The sequence below is a fragment of the Antechinus flavipes genome, chromosome 2 (genome assembly GCF_016432865.1).
Source record: "Antechinus flavipes isolate AdamAnt ecotype Samford, QLD, Australia chromosome 2, AdamAnt_v2, whole genome shotgun sequence".
Lineage (NCBI taxonomy): Eukaryota > Metazoa > Chordata > Mammalia > Dasyuromorphia > Dasyuridae > Antechinus > Antechinus flavipes.
The window spans coordinates 209,202,006-209,225,203 of NC_067399.1; the positions used below are offsets into that span (position 1 = coordinate 209,202,006).

At 33.6% G+C, this 23,198-nt stretch overlaps 1 protein-coding gene across 1 annotated transcript in view; it reads right to left on the bottom strand.

Annotated features, from left to right (window-relative positions):
• Positions 1-22,504, bottom strand: part of FAM98A (family with sequence similarity 98 member A) — a 48,743-nt gene extending 26,239 nt beyond the window's left edge. The window contains exons 1-3 of the mRNA XM_051976133.1: positions 22,316-22,504; positions 16,960-17,108; positions 13,550-13,684 (exon numbers count right to left, since the gene is read on the bottom strand). Coding sequence (XP_051832093.1) covers positions 13,550-13,684; positions 16,960-17,108; positions 22,316-22,368 — 337 coding nt within the window. The 5' untranslated portion in view covers positions 22,369-22,504. The remainder of the gene's footprint in view (positions 1-13,549; positions 13,685-16,959; positions 17,109-22,315) is intronic.
• Positions 22,505-23,198: the final 694 nt, after the last annotated feature.

A 23,198-nucleotide genomic window follows, 5' to 3' on the forward strand; every position in this document is an offset into this window, starting at 1 on the left:
TACAATAAAATACAGACTATAAAGATATAAAACATATACCTTTCATTCATACATTCATTTTAAGTTGATCTTTTCTAATCTGAGCATCCTCTATTAGGTGTGCATGCCCTTGTCTATCTTTTTATACATATTCTTGTTTAATTCCATCTCCAATAATTTTTTTTACCTAATGTGCTGTAGCCTTGGTTTATAATTTGAAAATATTTTCACTAACCAAATGATTTTAAGTTTCTAATTTACTTATACAATTGATTTATACTGCAGTAGTATCATTAAACTTCACTTATCTTTAGCTGCTTTCTGATTTCAAAACAAATTTTTTTTTTCTTCTGGGAGCACTTTAAGAATCACCTTCAATCTGGGATCCTTAATCAGGATTTGCTCAGTGTTGTCGGGTTCATTGTTTAAAAACAGAAAACAACAAAAGGTTAAATGAACTCCAATTCTACCTACAAGATTTCTGAAGATGGCCTGAAATTTCTTTATTTTGGCATCTATAATAAAATTCCTTCCTATGATAAATAAATGAACATATATCTTTATTCTACATTAAAATTAAAAACAATTTCAAAGACTGATACCCCAAAAGTTTAGAGATTGGTTAGCTGAATCTTCTCTAACCCAAGCAAATGTGTTTCCTTTTAAAATTCCAAGTTATGAAATTACTTGAGCTCACAAGATTTTTAATCTAATTTCTCTTATACCATTCTCTTAAATTTTTCTTACCTTTTTAGTATTTCTCTGAATTCTTTTTTCACTGAATCTCTCCTGAACATATCTCATGACTAACAAAACAGTTCTTAAATGCAAACTTCAGCTTTAAATTAATCCCTCATCATTTAAAAGGTTCCTTTTAAAGAATAATTGATCTGTCATTAAACTCTACATAATTTGTTAATATCCCATAAGCTCATCAAAATACTTTATAAAGATATCCAGACAATAATTTAGAAATGAAAGTAATTTGAATATTTCTTTTTCTCCAAATTTGGTTTCCAATCTTTTTTTTGGTATGTTAATTTTCAATTAATTTTTTATTTGTCTTCTATGTCAGTAATTTCCAATATGGCCAGTGCTATAAACCGAGAAAAAAGATTTGTTCTCCTTTAAGCCTTTTTTGAAAGTTTTAATATTTTTAATAGCCTGCTTCTTTGGTTGATGACACCAAAAGAAAAGGTAAAAGTAAAACATACTCCGAGCTAGCACAAGGCATAGACAAAACAGAAACATATTTCTCATTCTTTTAATGATTTTTCTGATTGGATAAGATCCTTTTTTTATTTGACACAAAGAACCCACTATTCATAAACTTGGTCTCATTATTTACTAAAATAGACATATACAGAACATATAACAAAACACAACATTATTAGGTCTGAACTTCTCCTAAGTTTTTTCCTATAAAATTTTCAAGTTAAGATCTTACCTGTCTTCTCTATTAGATATAGAAACTTATGACCATCTTGTAGGTGGGGTCCAACTGTCAGCTTAGGAAAATTTCCTAATGATGTTAACATTTTAAAAATCTTACAAAAATGCAATTTAATGACAAAATAAAATTGTTTTAGTCTAATTTGCCAATACTTAAAGTGCACATGGATACACACACACACACACACACACACACACACACACACACACACACTCTCACACACAGAGAGTCCATCCCTGTCCTAACTGGGATTCTTTGTAGGATGTATTTTCTCCTCTTATGCGTGAATCCATCTCTCCTCTAAGCATTCTCCACCAGGAATGGTACTTGGAGGAACTTCCCCTGAAAGAACTATATTCCTGTGATATCTGCCTTTTTGGTTTTCTCCATCTGAGAAGTTTTCCAAATGAAGGCAACAAAGATTACTTCTCTTGAGTATAAATCAAGAGGGGTGGGGGGTGGGGCAATCTTCTAGCTGAGTCAATATGGGTTTATTTCCCGTAGCTAAAGCCAATATTCAGTGACTTGTTTTGGCAAATTCTACAATTTTTCTAATTCACTTTTGGGCTTAACCTCTAGAGTTCTAAGACTGGTCAACTAAGGCTTAAAGGTCCTTTATACAGGAACAGTCAGCAAAATTTATATTTACTTTCCTTTAAAACTTCCTAAAAATTAACTCTGATTACCAATAACTGACTTAATCCTAAGGAAATGTAAGTGAAAACAAACTTTTCCTTTTTTCATCTCTGTAAAATTAAAATATGCCAAAATAAGAAAGGATTCCCACTTCCAGAAGCCAAGATAGAGGAGTAAACAGTTAATCACTGAAATTCTCCCATGTTCACCTCTAGACAATATAAAATAGTGTCCCAAGATAGGTCTTAGAATGGTGAAACTAACAAAGCAATAGGTTGATACAATCCTTTAGCCCAGGAAACTTGTGGGATTGGCAGGAGGGGTCCCTCTCACTCCAGTAAGGGGAGGGGGGAGTCAATCTAAGACAGGAAGTTCCCAGTGAGCAGCAACAAGCTTCACCACAGCAAATCAGGAGTAGATCCTGAGAACCCCTAAGTACCCTGAAGCAGACAGAGAGACAGAGAGAATTACAGTTACAGGGAAGATCAAAATACAAACTCAGAAGAATATAACAATGTTAAAGCCCTTGGGCAAACCCCCAAGATAAAGTGGAAGTGGATTCAAGCCCCAAAAGAATCCAGTCTGGAAAAGTGCAAAGAGTTTAAAAATAATATAAGTAAGGTAGAAGAAAAATTGGGAAAAGAAATGAGAGTGATGTAAGAGAATTATGGGAGAAAAAAGAATCAAAAGCTTGGAAAAAGAAAAGAGCTATTTAAAAAGTTGAAATGGCCTAATGGAAAAGAAGATACAAAAATCTACTGAAGAAAACAATTCCTTAAAAAGTGCAATTGGCCAAATGGAAAAGGAAATACAAAAGTTAACTGAGGAAAACAATGCCTTAAAAACTAGAATTGGGCAAGTAGATACTAATGACTCTGAGACATTAAGACTCAGTCAAACAAATTCAAAAAATGGAAGAAAATGTAAAACAGAAAACAGATCCAGGAGAAACAATATCAGAATAACTGGACTATCTGAAAGCCATAATCAAAAGGAGGACCTGGATAATATCTTCCAAGAAATTATCACGGAAAACTTCCTGGATGTTGTGGAACCAGAGGGCAAAATAGGAATTGAAAGACTCCACCGTTTCACCTCAGGAAAAAGATCCCAAAAGAAAGATTCCAAGGAACATAAAAGCCAAATTTCAGAACAACTAGATAAAGTAAAAATTCTAGTGCCTAGAGAGAAACAATTCAAATATTGGGAAATTACAATCAAGATTTACACAGAACTGGCAGCTGCAATTCTAAAGAACTAGAAGGCATGGAACATGATATTCTGGCAGGCCAGGGACCTACAACTACAACTAAAGATCACCTACCAGGCTAAATTAAACAAGGAAAAAAAAGGCATTTTATGAAATAGAAGGAGTTCAAACTTTTCATAAGGAGAAGAGTAGAACTAAGTAAAAAATTTGACCTCCAATATCAAGATCCACAAGAAATATAAACAGGTAAAAAGGAAAAGGAAAACATGAGAAATTCAGTAGAGCTAAACTGTTTATATTCCTCCATGGAAAAATGATACTTATAATCTTTAATAATTGAATCACTAATTGTACAAGTAGGAGGAATTCACATTGACAGAGGGGAAAGTAAGGTGAATTTGAGGATATAACATCAAAATTAAGTGATAAGAAAGAGAAGTACACTGGATGCAGAATGGAAAAGTAAAATGGTGTAAAATTTTTTTTAACATGGAGGCACAAAAAAACTATTACAATGGGGAGGAAGATGGAAGGATGAGCTCACTATTTAAATCTTACTTTCATCTGCATTGGTTTACAGAGGGAATAATACACACATTTATATTGTTTGCATTTCTTAAAGATAAAGTTAAACGAATTACAGGGAAAAACAGACTGCAAAAACATATCCCTCTCAGAACGGGATATATCCAACCAAAAAATAAACAAGAAAGAAGCTAAGAAGATAAATAAAATATTAGAAACATTAGATATAACAGACCTTTGGAGGAAATTGAATGGGAACAGAAAATAATATACTTTTTTCGTAGCAGCACATAGAACTTAAACAAAAAGAAACCCTGCAAAAGGGCACAAAACCCTCAAAATCAAATGTAAAAAGGCAGAAGTATCAAATGTACTTTTTCCAGATCATAATGCAATAAAAATTACATTCAACAAGGGCAGTGGAAGGATGGATTAAAAATTAATTGGAAATTAAATAATCTAATCCTAGAGAATAAATGAATCAAAGAATAAATCACAGAAATAATCAATAATTTGATTAAAGAGAATGACAACAAGGAGATGAGACAATATACAAAAATTTATGGGATACAGCCAAAGCAGTACTTTTAAATTTATTTCTCTAAATTCTTAAAACAACAAAATGGAAAAAAAGAACAGATCAATGAATTAGGCAGTCAACTAAAAAATACTTGAAGAACAAATTAAAAGTCTCCAATTGAACACCAAATAGGGAATCCTGAAAGTGAAAGGTAAAATCAGTAAGATTGAAAGTAAAAAAACAAATCAGAACAAAAACTGTCAAGTTTATAAATTGAGGAGCTGGTTTTATAAAAAAACAAACAATAAGACAGAATTTGATTGGTTAATTTGATTAGAAAAAAAAGGAAGAAAACCAAATATCCAGTATGAAAAATGAAAAGAGTGAAATCATCACCAATGAAGAAATAGTTTGCCCAATTATATACCAATAAATTTGACCTTTTGAGCAAAATCAATTGAGTATTTATGAAAATACAAACAACCTAGATTAATAGATCAGGAAATAGAAAGCCTTAGTAATCCCATTCTAAAAAGAGAAATTGAACAAGCCATTAATAAACATCCTAGGAAAAAGTCCTCAGGAACAGATTGGTTTATGAGTGAATTCTACCAAACCATTAATTCCAATACTATATAAACTATTTGGAAAAATAGGGAAAAAAGAAACCCTACCAAATTACCTTTATGACATAAATATGGAATTGATACCTAAACCAGGAAGAGCTAAAACAGAGAAAGAAAATTATAGACCAATTTCTCTAATGAATAATAGATGCAAAAAATTTGAACAAAATATTAGCAAGGTGATTATGGCAATATATCACAAGGATTTACATCAGGAAAGGAGAGTTGGTTCAATATTAGGAAAACCATCAACAGAACTAACTATATCAATAAGAAAACCAATAGAAATGATAAGATTATCTCAATAAATGTTGAAAAAGCTTCTGACACCCATTCCCATTAAAACCACTAGAGAACATAGGAATAAAGAGAACATTTCTAAACATGAGAAACAGTATCTGTTTAAAACCATCAGCATGCATTATCTGTAATGGGCATAAGCTAAAAGCCTTTTCAATAAAAATCAAATGTCAAACAAGAATACTTATTATCACCTAGAAATGCTATCTTTAGCAATGAGTAAAGAAAAAGAAATTGAAGGAATTAGAATAGGCAGTGAGAAAATAAAACTAGAGAACCCTAAAGTATCAACTAAAAAATTATGTGCCATAATTAAAAACTTTAGCACAGTTTCAGAATGTAATATAAATCCACACAGATCATCAGCTTTCTTTTTATAACTGACAGAGCCCAGCAGTGAGATATAAAGAGAAATTCCATTTAAAATAATTGTAAACAATATAAAATACTTAGGAGTCTATCTGCCAAGACAAACCCAGATACTATACACGAACACAACTACAAAACACTTTTCATACAAATAGAGTCATATTTAAACAACTGGAAAAGTATCAATGGTTCATGGATAAGTTGAGCCAATATAACAAAAAAAAAGACAATTTTGGCTAATCTAATTTATTTATTCACTGGAATATCAAACCACCAAAAAATTATCTGATAGGGCTAGAAAAAATAACAACACAATTGCTCTGGAAGAACAAAATGTCAAGAATATTAAGGGGATTGATGAAAAATAACAAAAACAAAGGAAAATAGCCTAGCAATATCAGTTCTCAAACTATATTATAAACCATCAAAACTTTCTGATACTAATTAAGGAACAGAGAGGTGGATCAGTGAAATAGATTAAATACATAAGACAGCAGTCAATTGCTGCAGTAACCTAATATCTGATGACTCCAAAGACTATGGCTTTTGGAGAAAGAACTCACTGTTTGAAAAATAGGAAAACTGGAAAATTAGAGTAAACAAACTAGGTACAGATCAACATCTCATATCATAAACCAAAATAAGGTCTAAATGAGCACATGACTTAGATTAAAAAGGGACATCATAAGCAAGTCAAAAGAGTAAGGAATAGTCTACTAGTCATACCTATGAAAAAGAGAAAAATTCTTGATGAAATAAGAGATAGCATCACAAAATATAAAGAAGATATTGTGATTATATTAAATTTAAGAAAACTTTTATACAAACAAAATCAAATTAATCAAGATTAGAAAGAAGAAAAGCAAAAAACTGGAAAACAAGCTTTACAGTAAGTGTCCCTGATAAAAGCTCATTTCTCATATAGAAATCTGAGCCAAATATATCAATATATCCCATTTTCCAATAAATAAATGGCCAAATGATATGAACAGGCTGTTTTCAGATGAAGAAATCAAAGTTATCTATAGGCACATGAAAAAGTGCTCTAAATCACTTTTGAATACAGAAATACAAATTAAAATAATTCTGAGATATTACAATACACCTTCTCAGACTGGCCAATATGACAAAAAAAGGAAACTGATAAAAGTTGGAGAGGATGTGGGAAAAGGGGGACCCAAATACACGTTTAGTGGAGTTGTGAACTGATCTAATCATTCTGTAGAGCCATATGGAACTACCAACCAAAATATGGCCCAGCAATATCACTACTAGATCTGTATCTCAAAGAGAACATAAAAAAAGGGAAAAGGACCAACCAGGTACAAAAACAATCATAGCAGCCATTTTTGTGGTGGCAAAATAAGGGAAATTGAGGGGATTCCCTATCAATTGGGAAATGATATATAAATATTACTGTGCAACTGGAAGATTCATATGAACTGATACAAAATAAAACAGAACAGAGAAGCAATGTACACAGTATCACCAAGACTGTGTGATCAACTATGACTGACTCAGCTCTTCTCAGCAACACAGTGATTCAATAAAAGTACAAAGGGCTCAGAAAGGAAAATGCTATGTAAGTCAGATAAAGAACTGATGGACTCTGAATGAAGATTGAAGCATATTTTTTCCGCTAACTTTATTCTTTCTCATCATTTTCTTCTCAGGTCAGAAGAGAATAGATAGGATTGTTTCTAGGTTGGTTACATGCTTGACAGCTTACTGTTGAGGTAGGTAAATCTCTCCTGCTAAGGCCACTGAATCTAACTCAAATTATTGCTCTCTCAAAGTGATATCAGAGTACTAAAGTAGGGAATCACTTCCCCAAAACTCTATCCATCAAAGGACTGATCATAGAACGGTTTCCTCACCCCATTATGGGTCACTGAAAGGTCCTACTCAACCAATTTAAGATATTTCTCTACTGATGACAAGAGTGATTTAATTACCCTATAATCACTACTTTCTAGAAGATTTAAAGACAAAAAACATCTATTTTAACCTTGCCAACAGCAAGTTTTAAAATTAGCTAAGTGACTAGCTGGCTAAATTCCACTGCTGAATCTCCCTGATCTTAACACAATGAAAGTAGGAAAAACAGTAAGGGAAAAATTTCCAGTAGTAGTCTATATTTAAGAAGTTAAAATTATGGCTCTATAATTTTTGTAAAAATAGAATTTGACTGTTCTCATGGATAATTAGTCACAAATTTAAACATTTAAATAACTGGGGGCCCTTCTTAAAGAAAATAAATTTAGGGAAATAAAGGCAGACTCAATCTTGAAGATTCAGACACAGAGAATTTGGGTGCAGACAGTGAGGGAAGTCCAACTCCCAGAACCAGTGTCCACAGGAGAGCCACTGGCAAAAATTTTACCCAGTATACACTTTCTTTCTGGGTCCCTTGAAGAGGCTGGCCAAAAGAGATTGGGGTCCACACACAGCTGTCCTGGCAGATTCACTATTAAAGGGGGATTAAAACTGTCCCATCTACAATAAGGGTCCATGATTCCCTCTAATGAAGTGGACCTCAGGTCTTTCTCACAATCTCAAATGTTCCCTTCTTCCAGGGCCTTACTTTTTAGAGGACTAGATAGATATTTAGACATTTAAGAAAAGTCATAACAAATACAGAACAATTCCATCAATTGCATATACTAAAATAAACAAAAATGTCAGCAGGGTCATGAATTGGATGAAGCAAGGAATATTTCCATTAACTAGGTGGTCAAAAGACAAATGGGTTTCTTCTTAGGCTAGGCATGAGGGGATCATATAAGCTATCAAGATTAGGTGAAACAAGGGTCATCTAAGTAGTCATAAGATGCTCACCTATTCCTGCTGGACAAGAGAGAACAGTCCGAAGGTACAAAAATATATTAGGGGAGTTGAGTCACCTCAACCATACTGGGTTTAGTCTCTATCACAAAGAAAAACAAGGGTTGAGGAACTTTAATTAATTTTCTATAATTAAGCAAGTAAATTCAGAATTTGCTGCTCCATTCTGGGGCCTAATATATGGAATTTTGAGATGATTCTATCAAACTGATTAATACTGACTAGAATAGTGTAAGATTCCAAAAGAATTTTTCTCAACTATTAAGAATGGATCATCATCTTTGAAAAACTTGGTTTAACCATCTAAACCACTCTAACAAAGTGGACTAAGAATGCCTATTACGCAGGACATGACAAGCAATTGGATGAATAGACCACAATAGAGCTGGTCCATTAATAAATCTATCTAGTACTGTCTGTATATAACAAATGACTAATGACCTGGGTTCAGAAATAAGGAGACTAGATTGCCTTTGGAAAAGTACTTAGTGCTATAAATAAGCCAAACTCCTGCTTGAGAAGGAGGAAAGAATACTTTTTTAAAAAGAAGTGAGACAAGCATTTGTTAAGAAACAACTAAATGCCAGGCATTGTGCTAATTGTTTTACCATTATCTCATTTTAACATCAATTTCTGGTGGTGCCAAGTGAGTGCAAATTTTGGAAAACCAGAATCTCTGAAGAATCACAAGTGCAAATCACCTTAAGGACAATGGAAAAATACATGAGCACAAATGCACTGAATGCATTGCAAAGTAAAAATTATGTTCAAGAAGCAATGTAAAAGAACACTGAAATGAGGTATGAATATAAAGATGTGCCTACATATAGGGAGAAAATTCTGTGCAATGATTCAAAAGAAGAAGGTCATACTATATTAAAAGGCAGCAGCAGTTTGTTTTAAGAATCACATAGAGGTTGAAGTAATTTATGAGTCATCAGTGTTATACTCAAATGGATCTTCAACTTCATTAATTCAGGTGTTCTCTCCAATAGTGCAGAACTATCAATGCCGGTCCTATGCTTCCCTTGTCCATTGATGTTTTTCTAAAAGTTTGCTATAAATAGAGTACATACCACGTTTTCCTTATTTTATCCCAATATGAGGAGGGTATCAAAGAAACACCAGAGATGTTTATTTGCTCTCTACTTTTCTGCCATCATCTTGATCTTTTTCCTATCAGAACCTTGGACTCTACCACAGGCACCTCAGCACTTGAGAGGTACCCTATCTGCTGGGGCCCTAGTATTTTTAATACTTCTTCAGCTTCCTTAGCTATTTCCTTACTATGACCAAAAAAACTCCCAAACCCAAACCCATACACTTTCCTCTTCTCCCTTTCTAGCACCCCTTCATTATATGAACAATACAGAAACAATTTCTCCCTCCATGACATCTTTCAATTCATACCTCATTTCACTGTTCTTTCACATTATAATGTAAGCTCTTGAGGGCAGGGACTATTGCTGGCTTGTATGAGTACCATTTAGCATGATAAATGAAACATAATTAAAATTATACTCTAGCTATATATCTACCTGTGCATCCATCCATCTACCCATTCTTGCCATGTGACCAGATCATCTTTTCTTCCTATCTGGATGATGTCCTTTATTCCTGTTCCTCTTTGGTCATGTGTTACATAATTATTCATACTTCCACCAGTGTGATCTGGTAACCAAAAAAGCTAACACAATCTTGGGTTGCATTAAGAGTATACAGAATTTTCATAATAATACATAGTTAATCCTGGTATTTTTATCAAGTTGTAAATTTACTCTCTATTTCCTTTAGCTAAGAAAACAAAAATGAAACACAGAAAATCATCCTTGACTATTTTGGAAAGGATAGGAAAAATTCAAATATCAGTTACAAAAGTAAATCTTTATACTGTATGTGTCATCATATAAAAACAAAATTCATCATCAAAATAGCATGTTTAATAGTATACACTAATTTACCACAGTTTTAAAAACTTAATTGAATTGAAAGTGACCATATTCTATTAGTTAATTTTCTTATGTTTGAAATATAAGGATATGGTAAATTGAAAATTAAAAATTTTTATTACATAATTTCAAGATCCTTGTGTTACATAGCCACTTTGAAATGCTAAGTATCAAAATGATCCTTATTTCCTATATTATCAGCAAATAACCTTACCACCTACTTTACTGAGAAAATGAAATACATCTAGTGTGAGTTCCCTCAATTCCCCTTCTCACTCAAAACTCCTGTGTCTTCAAGTTAATTCAAACATTAAGTTTCTATTTTGTGTAGAATATTGTGATAAGTGGTAGATAAGACAATACCATGATCTTAGGAAACATACTTTAGAGGGGATATAATACTATTTCAAGCAACTAAAGTATTAAATCCACAAGTACATGACAAATATAAGTAAAGTGTTATAAGAGATTCAAAGAAGTAAAGCCAATTACTGAAATGAGGTGATGGGAGGGTACAAACAAGGAAAACTGCCTAGGGGTAAAATTTGAGTTGGCCTTTATAAGAAGGATAGGATTTCAATAGGCAGAAAAGAGAGCACTTTACACAAAGAAAACATGTTGAACAAAGACAGATAAGAAAGTATAAAAAAATGTATAAAAATTCACCAAAGGTGGTGAGCTTTCCAAACTGACAAGTACAAACTATGTAAAGAGAAATAGAATGAGAGGATATAAGCAGAAGAGATACTGGAGGGATTCACAGCAATTGGGAAATAATGAAATCTGTGTAAGGAAAGTAAATTTGGCAACTGCATGAGTTCATCCATTATCTTTCTTTGCTCCAATTGTTTTAAGTAGAGGTAGTTTTTCTGGCTAATTCTTCAAAACTGTGATTCTTAATCACATCAATGCACTCCATTTTTCTTTTACAAAAATCTTCAAAATTTACCTCTTCAGTGGCTCTATATACTTAGGCCTTTGCATTTTTTTTCCCTGAAGCTACTGAGGTTAAGTGACTTGCCCAGGGTCACACTGCTAGGAAGTGTTAAGTGTTTGAGGCCAAATTTAAACTCAGGTCCTCCTGACTTCAGGGCTGGTGCTCTATCTACTGTGCCATCTAGCTGCCCCTAGGCCTTTACATTCTTAAGAAAAAAAACTATCCTCCAGAACCACTATACAAATCTTTATTGTCATTTTCATTAAATTTCTTGTAGTAAACATCTTTAAGTAAGAGGTTTTAGGCTGTACTTTCTTTTCCTTCCACTCCTCCAAACTTTTTAACATGGCTTCTCTCCCCATGAAATCATTGAAATTGGGATTCTCAAAAGTCATCAATAATTTCCTAAATTTCAAATCTATCAGCCTTTTCTCAGTTTTCATTCTCTTTGACTTCTTGACAACTTTGAAACATTATTTATATTCTCTTCTCTCTTGGAGTCTATCCTAGCTCTTAATATTATTCATGTCTCAAAAGTGGCTTTACCTGTTTTCTCTAAATCCAATCCATCTTACATAGAAATAAGAAAGTAGTAATATTTCTAATGCTCAGTTCTAAACACAGAATTCACTTCAGACTGGAAGGGATCTTGATGACTATTTATTCCAACTCATCCCAAGAATTCTCACCTGAGGAATGGTCATCTTGTTTTTGCTTGAAGATCTTTAATGAAAAGAACTCATTACTTTCCAAGACATCTCACTCTACTTTTGGATAGTTCTAATTGTTAGACCATTTTCACTTCTTAACAGTTTTTGAAGTTTAACTCAACGAAGATATTATTTCATTTTTGTCTTTGTATGACATAGATTTAACAATTTCATTAAATCAAATGTAATTTTTTTCCTCTTTATAATATCGCTTCATTCCAATTTCTGGTTTCTCCTTCACATGATAGCCTCTTTTGGAAGAAAGTTGTTATTCTTCCTCACCTCCCCTTGCTGCCCCCAACTCTCCAACTAATGTCCCTATTCTCTATGTTTTTCCTAAGGTAAACATCACTAGTTCATCGGGCAAGGATTTGAGATTCTTCATCATTCTCATTGCCTTCTTCTGGATATTTTTCAGTTTATCAACACTATTTCCAAACTGGAGTACATAGAATTTTACATAGTATTTCAGGTATGCAGTTTAACCAGAGCAACACACAGAGGGACTATCACCTATTCCTGAAAGTATACCTCTTTTAATGCATTAACTTTAATACATTAGCTTTTTTGGCAACTATAGAACACTATTGATTTGTACTAAGTTTAAGTTCAATAAATTCAAAGAATTTTTTTCAGAATAAACAATACTCTAATCATAATGTCTTCATGCTATAGCTGTGAAGTCAAATTTACATTAATCCCTGTTAAATTTCCTCTTATTAGACTTGGTCCAAGCTTCTAGCCTGTCAATATCTTTTTGGATCCTGCCTTTGTCAACTAATGTATTAGTTATCCTTTCCAGTTTTTTATCTTCCTTTGTGAGCGCATCATAATATAATGGAAAGGGCAATGGCTTTGGAGTCAAAGAACTTCTGATAAAATACTGCTTGTCACTTAATACTTGTGTGAACTTATGCAAGAAATTTTACCTCTCAGGATCTCAAGATAAGATTTCTTAATCTTAAAAAGGAATGTAAACTAAGATTCCTTTCAGATTTAAATCTATGATATTATGACCTAAAATTGCTATAAATATTATATCTCCTGTGTTATCTCCTGTGTGCAAAGCAATGTAATATAACTGCTTTTCCCTCTTGCACTTTCTATTAAATAGATTGCATTTATTTCTGCAAATGCATTTTCATCCCCAACAGGCTGAAGATGAATAATTTTTTCTTTGTAATTCTTTCAAATATCCTTAGTGGATATCGAACAGTACAATGCACAGAGCAGATGCAGAGTAAATTTTGAATGAAAGAGTAAATACTACTCTCATTAACAATAATTATATTGACTGGAGCTTAACAGTTTTAAAAAATTTATTATATTTTGAATTGAGAAAAACTATCAGTTATATAAGAAACAATATTATCTATGCACTGGTATTAAAATTCTTTCTTAAATTAAGAATATTTGTCCTTAAGTTTTTTTCCATGGATAGTAACAGTCAAAGGAAATGTAAAGTGCTACAAAAGGTAGCCCTGAACTTACTGAGCAACAGGAGGCAATTCTTCTGGTTGAGAAGGCGCTTTGTCACATCACCAGATGTCAGTGAAATATATGGACAGTTCATTTCCCCAAGTAGCCCACTCACCTCAAGCTGGAATTCATCAGCTTCATTTGGGCCTTTATAAAAGAACAAAACAATATTTTTAATATTAATTATATTTCTAAAATAAAGATCACATAAATTTATTTCAACTGGGCTCCCTAACTCTAGCTTCCCACTCCTACACCACAACTCACAAACCCTATGCATTCTTAACCACCACTTTTATCATGTTACTTTCCTTCAAAAATGTTTAATGGATTGCTATTTTATATCATGTTAGATTTTCTTCTTGACATTTTTATAATGCATCTCCTATATGCCTATCCAGCTTTATTTTTTTCCAATCTGAAACATCTATCCTTTGCTCTAAACCCACCAGTTTTCTCATATTGTCCTTTCTTCACAGAAATCATCTTCTTTTTTTTTTCTCATTTCTGTCTATTCAAATACTTTAAGATCTAGCTCAGTTAAGCATTCCTTGTTTACTCCAACCCTAATTGTTCTAATTTTTGAATGTTGATAGCACTTATAGTGCACACTACAATTTAGCACTCAATTATACTTTTTTTTTGACTTTAGCAAAGAGCCATTGCCTTCAGTGACTTGCATAAGCACCATATATAACAAATATCTGAATTGAATTATCACTTTACACTATTTTCTGATTTGATCTCCCCAAATATACTTAAACTTTGAAATCAGGCTCATGTTTTAAGCTTCTTCTATGAGGTACATCACAAATGCCAATTGAACTAAATTAAAATGTTGTTTTTTCCTTCTACTTCAATAATTCCCTATGAAGTATGATATAGTAGAGAGGAATCTCTGTTAGATATAGCATGTCTTTTACAGGTGAACATCCATTTCCTTATATATAAAATAAGGAAGCAACCAGATCAGGGCTCAATAAACACTAAATGTCAACACACTGGAGAACTGAGAAATTTTATCTCCTAATGTTTTAATAATATTTAATATGCTGTAGCATGAACTTTCAGGTGTAAATTTTGATGCTAAATTCTATGTACAAGGAAATCTAAGAGAATAGATGATTCTGTTTCTTGCCAAATATCTGGCAAAAGGGATGGATAGTGCTGCTTAGTTCTCACTTATATTTCTACTTCCTGCTACCCAATGATAGCAGCTAAAACAGCCAAGTTTAAGCCAAGAAAAAGTCTTGGGAGCTGGAGTAAATGAGTATAATGATAGCATTTTGAGTTGGAAAGAACTTTAGAGGTAATCTAATCTTAGGCTCAATATATGTGCTTTGTATCTAAAAGCTGACCCAAATATTTAGGAACTAAATTACTTTATTAAATGTCATATTAAAAGTATTTTTAAATTGTTAAATATATTTTAATTCATGTATACAGTTGAGATGGGAACAGTGGGAGTTTTCAGGGCTAAACTGCAATCTGACCCAAACTAAGCACAAAATAATGGAATTTTTCTTTTATGGGGAAAAGAATCTCCCCCCACCCCCAAAAAAAATCATGAAGGAGACTACAAAGAATATGCTACAAGAAGGGTTTTACAGTTTTCCAATACAATCACATGGTAGTATGAAGCAAAATGAGAAAGAGGGCAAAGGGACAGAAATTAAGCTTCTCTATTATGACTTAATTATATTCATGCTCAACCTGTTTCTCATACCTCAACATGTACAGAATCTTTTCTCCCTAAAAAAAAAATCCTCAACTTACCACACAGATCCATAGCATCAGCTACTATTAGCCTAATCTCTAAATTCTCATTTTCCACATTTTCCTGTGGCTTTGATTTTCCAATGTTGCTTAATGATTAGATAAAGAGAATCTATTGGAGAAATGTCTGCCTGAATAGGAAAATTTTGGAATACCTTTAGAATCTCCATCCCTTCTTATATCACAGTCCTCCTAGGCTAACTCTTTCTGGTTTTGTTAAGAAAATAGATTGTCCAAAGAAGAAAATTCAAGTATTTTGATGTTTGGCTATAGATCAGGTTGCGTTTTAGTTCTGAAGCCTCTCACCTCTAATCCTGAACTTATGTATGACTCAAAATAAATTTAACCATCTCAAAATATTTTAAAATCATAATTTAGTATATTAATATTTTCTAAGTATTTGGGTTAACATCTAGATTCAAAGCAAATCTAGTGAATCTAAGAACTAAATTATTTCTGAAGTATCTTCCAATTGAGAATGATATATTATCCTTATACCAAAGAGAATTAATAAAGAACACAGTTATATAATTGCTCCCCAGAAATCATTAAGTATCCCAAATGAACAATAGACTGGAAATCCTTAAAGTGTGCTACTCTGTACAATTCATACAGGTAAAAGGTTGGGTACTTTGCCTTAGACTCTGCAGGCTTCTATCTTTGGGGGAAAAAAACTGACTGGAAAAGCATCAGCTTTCAGGCTTTTGTCTCATTTGCTGAGAAGAAAACAAAGATGCTAAAACTACATTAAGACCCCCTTATGACACCTCTCAAATCTATGGACTTGGTTATAATGTAGCTCAAATGACATTCACTTTATAAGTATTAATATACAATACTATAATAAAGGCTTTTAAAGAAGATGTTCTCTCACTACAACAAAATGAAATTTTATTGGGCTTACTTTAGCTTCTACATAGGTTTTTAGATTCTGTTAGCTTGGCTTTCAAAGGAAGTTTAATTCTATGCACTAAATCATGCTTTCACAAGGCTATAATACAGCAAAGAATGATTACTGGATAATGAACTCATGTAATTTTTAAAATTACATAAATCTCCACAAATTCTTTCTTTAAAAGAACATCTTTTATTTTTTTTTAAATTATAGCTTTTTATTTACAAAACATATGCATAAATAATTTTTCAACATTGATCCTTGGAAAATCTTTTGTTCCAACTTTTCCCCTCCTTCCCCCTATCTATATGGTAGGTAGTCCAATACATGTTAAATATGTTAAGTATATGTTAAATCCAATATATGTATACATATTTATATAGTTATCTTGCTGCACAAGAAAAATCGGATCTAGAAAGAAAGAAAAAAACCTGAGAAGGAAAACAAAAATGCAAGCAAACAATAACAAAAGAGTGGAAATGCTATGTTATGGTCCACAAAAAGTACATCTTTTAGATTCTAACTTCTGAATTGCTTTTTCTGTAAATACATGTATTTTAAAAGTTTATTGCTTCCAAATACAATGATAGTTTCCTTGTATATGAAAAACCAAAAAAAAAAAAAAATAACAAAATGACTATTACAAATGTTTAATGGTTTCATAATTCAAAATGTCTGAATTTCATTTCATATTAAAATAATCATCATATTTAAAAATAAATAACTTTAAAAAAAGACACTGGTTACTTACTGTTAGTTGCTTGCACATTTTCTTCTAGTTTACAGAATAATCTTAATTCAGATACCAGCCAAGCACAGAGTTTGGTGAATTCAGGGGAACTGGCTCCACCAGTGACTGCCTGAGACAAAGCTCCATCTTCTAACAAAGGACCTTTGTAACTGGAGAGTAAAAGAAATTATACTTCATAAAATAAATAACTTTCAATAAATTACAGAGAGTAGTAAGTTTACTTACAAGTATAATATATTTACCTGGAAAAATTTAACTTTAAGATATAAATATACATATATATATATATATATATATATATATATATATATATATATATGTGTGTGTGTGTGTGTGTGTGTGTGTGTGTGTGTGTGTGTGTATGTATATGTATATGTATAAAAAACTATGTTGAAGTTTTAGGAAATTATTCTACCTGAACATTCTTGACCAATGAGGGAATAGTAGAGGCAAAAAGGTCATGGAGCTGGGTGGGTTGGAGGAAAGGATAAGGAAGATGTGGATCACTACAGCAATCAAGTCCTCCAATTAACTTCACTCTGGACCTTCTTCTCTTCAATAGTAACTCAAAAGTCTATATGCATTCATTACCAGTGAGGTAGTTATCAAATTGGGAAGAGGAATGATAGGAGCTTAACACCTAGTTAATCAAAAAGATGTTACACTTTACTCATTCTTCATATAATAAGTTTTTAGGGGCCCATGAAAGGTGGTTGAGAGCTATTCAATCTAATAAACAATTTATTAAAACACATTCTACAACATCCTATATACAAGCTTTATACTTGGTTCAAGAAGTGAAGAGATAAAAAGCAATATAGGAAAGATTCTAAAGAAGCTCAAGATCTACTGGAGTTATGAGAGGAAAGAGGTGGCAAAGTGGGGAAAAGAGAGAGCTGTACATGCAAATAACTGTTAGGAAACTGATTAATGAGAAGTTAGACAGTAATCTTATAGTTGAGAGCGAAAGGCAGAAATACGGGAATATTTCATGTATGTTACATCAGAGCTTGGCACTGAAGGAATGACAGGGTTGAAAAGAGGATCTGACTTCAAATGCTCACTCTGTTGCTTATTACCTACATGACCCTGAGAAAGTGACACTGACTCTCTGAGCTTTAGTGTCTTTAATTAAAAAATAAGTTTGGCATAAAATAGAGAAAGAGAAGAAAATAAGTTTGGACTAGATGGCCTTTGATGTCCCTTGTAGCTAAACATCTATGATTCCATGGCAAAATTTGGTGATTTTATTTAAAAGTTTAAGGGAAATAAATATAACATCCCAAATGTGTGGTTTTTCATTTTTATAATTTACAAGGATACCATAACATAATGTTGTTAAAATATTTATGTCATTTATTGAAACCTGAAAAGGGAGTTAATAAAAACCTAGTTATTTTAGAAGTAAAATCAAGATGATCTTTCTATTAACTGTGGAAACTGAAAAGGTTAGAAGTATAGTTTTTAATGAAAGAGAGTTGTTTTGGATTATGAACATGCAGTTAAACAAAATGCAATCAGGAAAATAAATCCATTAGGCAGGTCATTACCAATTTGAATACATAATATTAAAAATTCAGTCACAGAGGTGATTTTATCTCCGAGACTAACTTACTTCAAAATCTTCCACTTATAAACAGAACAATCTAGGTTCCTCCATTACTCTTGATTCAAAACATAGTTACCAATATTATTTTGTTAAAAAACAAAACAACAACAATAACAACAAAACAGCTGAGCTTCAATCTTTCATTAGTGGTAAAATAATGAGGCCTAATTTCCCTCACAGAGAAATATGACTTCTGCCCAACTCTGGTTCTAGTTTCATTAGTAAAATATTTATTATATTCTTAATCTTGGTTCAGCATTTGTGAGGCCAATTTTTTGCTTAACTAAGAGCAAGCATTTTTAATTTCTAAGGCAAGTTTTTCATGGTTTTCCCTTTATTTCTCATGTTAATAAACAAGATAGAGCTTTTATGGGATCCTTTGATGTGAAGAAGGAACTTGGCTTAACTAAATGAATAAGTTAAGTCAAATGGTGTGGTATGAAAACATTTTAACTGGCTTTAAAAAAGATATATAATAGCAGAAATTGTGACTCTTAAGATTATGGTAAGGATGCATTCCTAATTACATAACTGTTACCCTGCTACTGAATTTTCAGTGATTTGCTATTAACTAGAAACATATTTGTTATTTAAGATACACCTGTTTTTTTTCTAATGATAGATGAAAAAACTGTAACAAAATACAACAAACAAGTGTACATACAAATACACAGTTATAGAACAAAAACTGTTTTTTCATCATTTCAACTGGTAACTTCATAATGTAGAAAATTAGTCTTTGTTATTTTACTCAGTCATTTCCAATCCTGTCCCCCAAAGAAAACACTCCTTAATATCAGGTTTTTAATTTCTGGAGGGCTTATAATTCTTCATCTAAGATCTCATTCAATAAATAAAATACTACATAATCATGTTTTTTTCCTCACCTCTTTTTTTTATGATTACTTTGATTTCCTTTCTTCACAGAAGGACAATAATTGCTTAGAAAAACTGAAGGAGCTTGCTGGTTCTGGAATCAGAGGATCTGGATTCATATCTTATCTCTGACACTACTAAGGAAATCTTGAATAAGTGACAAACTCCTTAGGTCTCATTTTCTTTACAAAAAATAAAGGATTTGAAGTAGATAGCCTCTGAAGATCTTTCAAATGTAGATCTCTGATTCTGTGAAACAGTAATAAAGATTTGTGTGTGTGTGTGTGTGTGTGTGTGTGTGTGTGTGTGTGTGTGCGTGTGATTTCACTGCTGTAAGAAAATCAAAAGTATTAACTCTGTTAACGAAGGAATTTGTCTGCAAATAGTTTGGCACCAGGGTTGCCCGAGGACTCTGAAGTTAAATGATTACTTGTCCAGGATCATAATGCCAGGACATGATAAAGGTCTACTTGAAAGAAGACATTCCTGGGTGAGGCCAGGATACACTCAAACAAGATGCATTGTACTGACAAGCAATATTTTAGGTTTGTTTAAAAAAAAGATATCAATAACTTCCATTTACTTTTAATGAATGGACAGCACAAATAATACAGCAGGGCGGTAGAGGTCTTAACAGGTTTATCTTGGTAGACTACTGTGATATGTTGCATTTTGGATTAGGATTCAAATGCAAGTTTAGAACCAGTAGTTTTCATAAATGATTATTTGGTAGTATATAATGAAAAAAAAAAACTAGAAAGCAACAAGGAGAGTATTTTTTTTTAAAGACCACTAAGTTTAAATAATTACACTGGCATAATACTCAGAAGTCTCTATACGTTTTCCAGCAGCTTGAAAATGTCACTGTTTCCTTTTAAAAGGGATGCTATTGAAACAATAAAGGCTATAGAATCATTGATGTTTAGCTACAAGGTACCTCAAAGGTCATCTAGTTCAAACATTTCCTAATTAAAGAAACTAAAGCTCAGAGACAGTGACATGATTTTCTCAAGGTCATAGAGGTAATAACCAATAGAGCAAATATTTGAAATCAGAACCTCTATTTAATTCTTGTCATTCCTTCAGGGCTAGAGACGAAATTTCCAAAGAGAAGTTTCTAATAGTTGTCTTATATTTTGTTTAGCCTCTTATGTGGCATGACATTTAGGTTTTATGGATCTAGAGTTAAGATACTACATGAAACAAAGTATAGATATGGTCTGTGTTTAATATACTTAGAAAACCAGTTAAATTCTGTGATTTGCTCCCCCACCCCTTTCTATAGCATATACCACCAAACAAAGTTGTATATTAATGTCTGAAGGTAGTAAGGAACCAGGATAAATTCAGAAAAATGTATTTCAAAACACAAGTGCATTAACTCATATCCTGATGAATTGCAATGATCTTCAATATAAATAGTCTTATTTATATAGGGGGGCCAATTTTGTGAAGACATACATTAAAAAACAATTGAGCAAATTTGTAGGAGTATCTATGTAGAATGAGTATATTTAGAGAAGGGTAAAATAAGATATCTTGCTAACTAATTGGTCTGATGTGATTTGGTTTGTAATTTCATTAAGAAATAGGTATTTCTTGGGAGTGCTTTTATCTGTATGTTAAAGGAAATCGAGAAAATTCAGAAAGAACACTAAAGGAAAAAAAAAAGTTGATAATACCAATAATATTCTATGCAAAACAAAGTAACAAGTAATATCATTATATGCCAAAAACTCCCAATAGTTTAGCAAACCACTCCAAAGTGATAAAATCTAACCAAGTAACTTTTTTTTTTTTTTCTGAGGGAAATAAGCTCCCTAAGCCATGTGGTGGTAAAAAATCTGTATAATTTGTTACTTTGTAAATCCAGCTAAAGGGATATTTATACACTTATCTAAGTACACATTTAAACATAGTTTCTTAAACCATATTTAGTTTAGACAGTTTTTTCATTCTCAAGTTTTAATGCTGGACATACATTTGAAGGATCTAATAAGATTATCAGTGCTGTTTTCTGCTTATTTATTGTTGAATAAGAGTTCTGAAAAGCTAACAGCTACTGGTAAGAAGTGGCATAGATGGATGTAAAATAAATATGGAGAAAATTTTGGTAAGTGAATAAGGACCAAACAAGTAGTCCCAATTTGTAATAGAAAAGAAAGTCAAGGAGAAACTTTACCAGTGGTTTCAATAGTGATACTGATTGTCTGGGAACAGGAGGTGAGCTAACTACAAAAGGTGATAGGTGCACCTGCTGAAGCTGGACAGAGATAGAGGAAGATGATTTGGGTTGAAGGAAATTGTTGGTGCTAAGAGATAGGAAAGAGACAGGGAGGTTAGGGAATAGAAAGAGATGAATAAGATTAACAGGTTAGTGACTGGGCAAAACATCAACTCAGTGAATGAAGAAGGCGCTCCCCGTGTAAATATCCAGCAAACGGAGGAAAGGAGAACTGGGGTTCGAGGATTCAACAAATACTGAATGGATGGGAGGAAGGAGAGAGTGCCATCAGGGGTGGTGGTTGGGGAGGAACAGCAGGCCCACGCGGAGACAACGACAAGGATGACTGACAAATTCCCAGGGTCCAGGTCTGAAGCCCTAAGTGACGTGACAGGACCCCAGAAGACATAAGAAGGTTGTTACTAATGGGGAGAATTGGGATGGACGAGTTTTCCTCTGGACAGGAGAGCAGATCAGAGGTAGGGACTGGGATAGAGGGAGCTGGCGGGTAGGGGGGGAGGGAGGAGGAGGCAGCACCGAGGAGCCACGGGGCGCGGCACCGGCAGGGAAGAGGTGGCCCAGCCGGGGTAAAGGGCCGGGATAACAGAGATTACGAGGTTCAGGGCATAAGCGACTGGGATTCTTACCCCAGATCCTCCAACGACTCCAAGATGTCAGTCTCCATGAGGTCACACTCCATGCTACTGTGGTATTCAAATTTCCTAGTCGTCAGGCTCCCCTCTTCCCCGGCACAGTGCAGATTTGCGCATGCGTCACCTCCCCGAACTTCCAAATCGACAGATTTTTGCCTCCGGTCTGGCACTGCGCATATCCGAGCGTGCGCGTTAGTCCCAGTCCTTTCCTTGACCACTCCCCCACCCAGCGTGGAACATCCTAGTCTAGCAGATTTGCACATGCGTATTACCAGAAAACGAAGCCTGCAGCCAGGAGAGGGGCAAATGAGGCATGGTTGCGTGGCGGCTAGGCAGGGAGACTAGACTCGGCACGCCGGGTGGCCCCTGCGCACATGCTCCCCACCCCCACCCGCCCTCTCCAGTTGTGCATGCGCAGGTTGTTGGGGGCGGGGTAAGGAGTTGCTACCTCTGTCTGTGAAGGATTGAAGTGACTGCCCGGAGATCCCTGGTGCTGAAACATCTGGGATCTGGGATTGCTAAAATGAAATTCACGAGGGAGGCCAGGAGTCGGAGATACCGATAAGATAAGGTGCACAAGATCCTCCAAATACTCGCAGAATTGTTGTGCCTCTAATAGTAGTCCGGAATGTAGTCCGTGGGTTCACAGGTAGCCACAACATTAGATTAGACACAGGAAAATGCCGCATAATCGCAGAATCTCAACCAGAAAGAAAAACTATCATGTCCACACACAGAGAAACAGTATGGGAGTTAGTACTAAGTCACTTTACCGGCCACCGGACTTTATAGTTCCATTTCTGTTATTTTGTATCAAAGAAAAGGCAAGAATCAGAATTGCAGAAAGAAATAACCGCACAATGTCATCTTGTCCAAA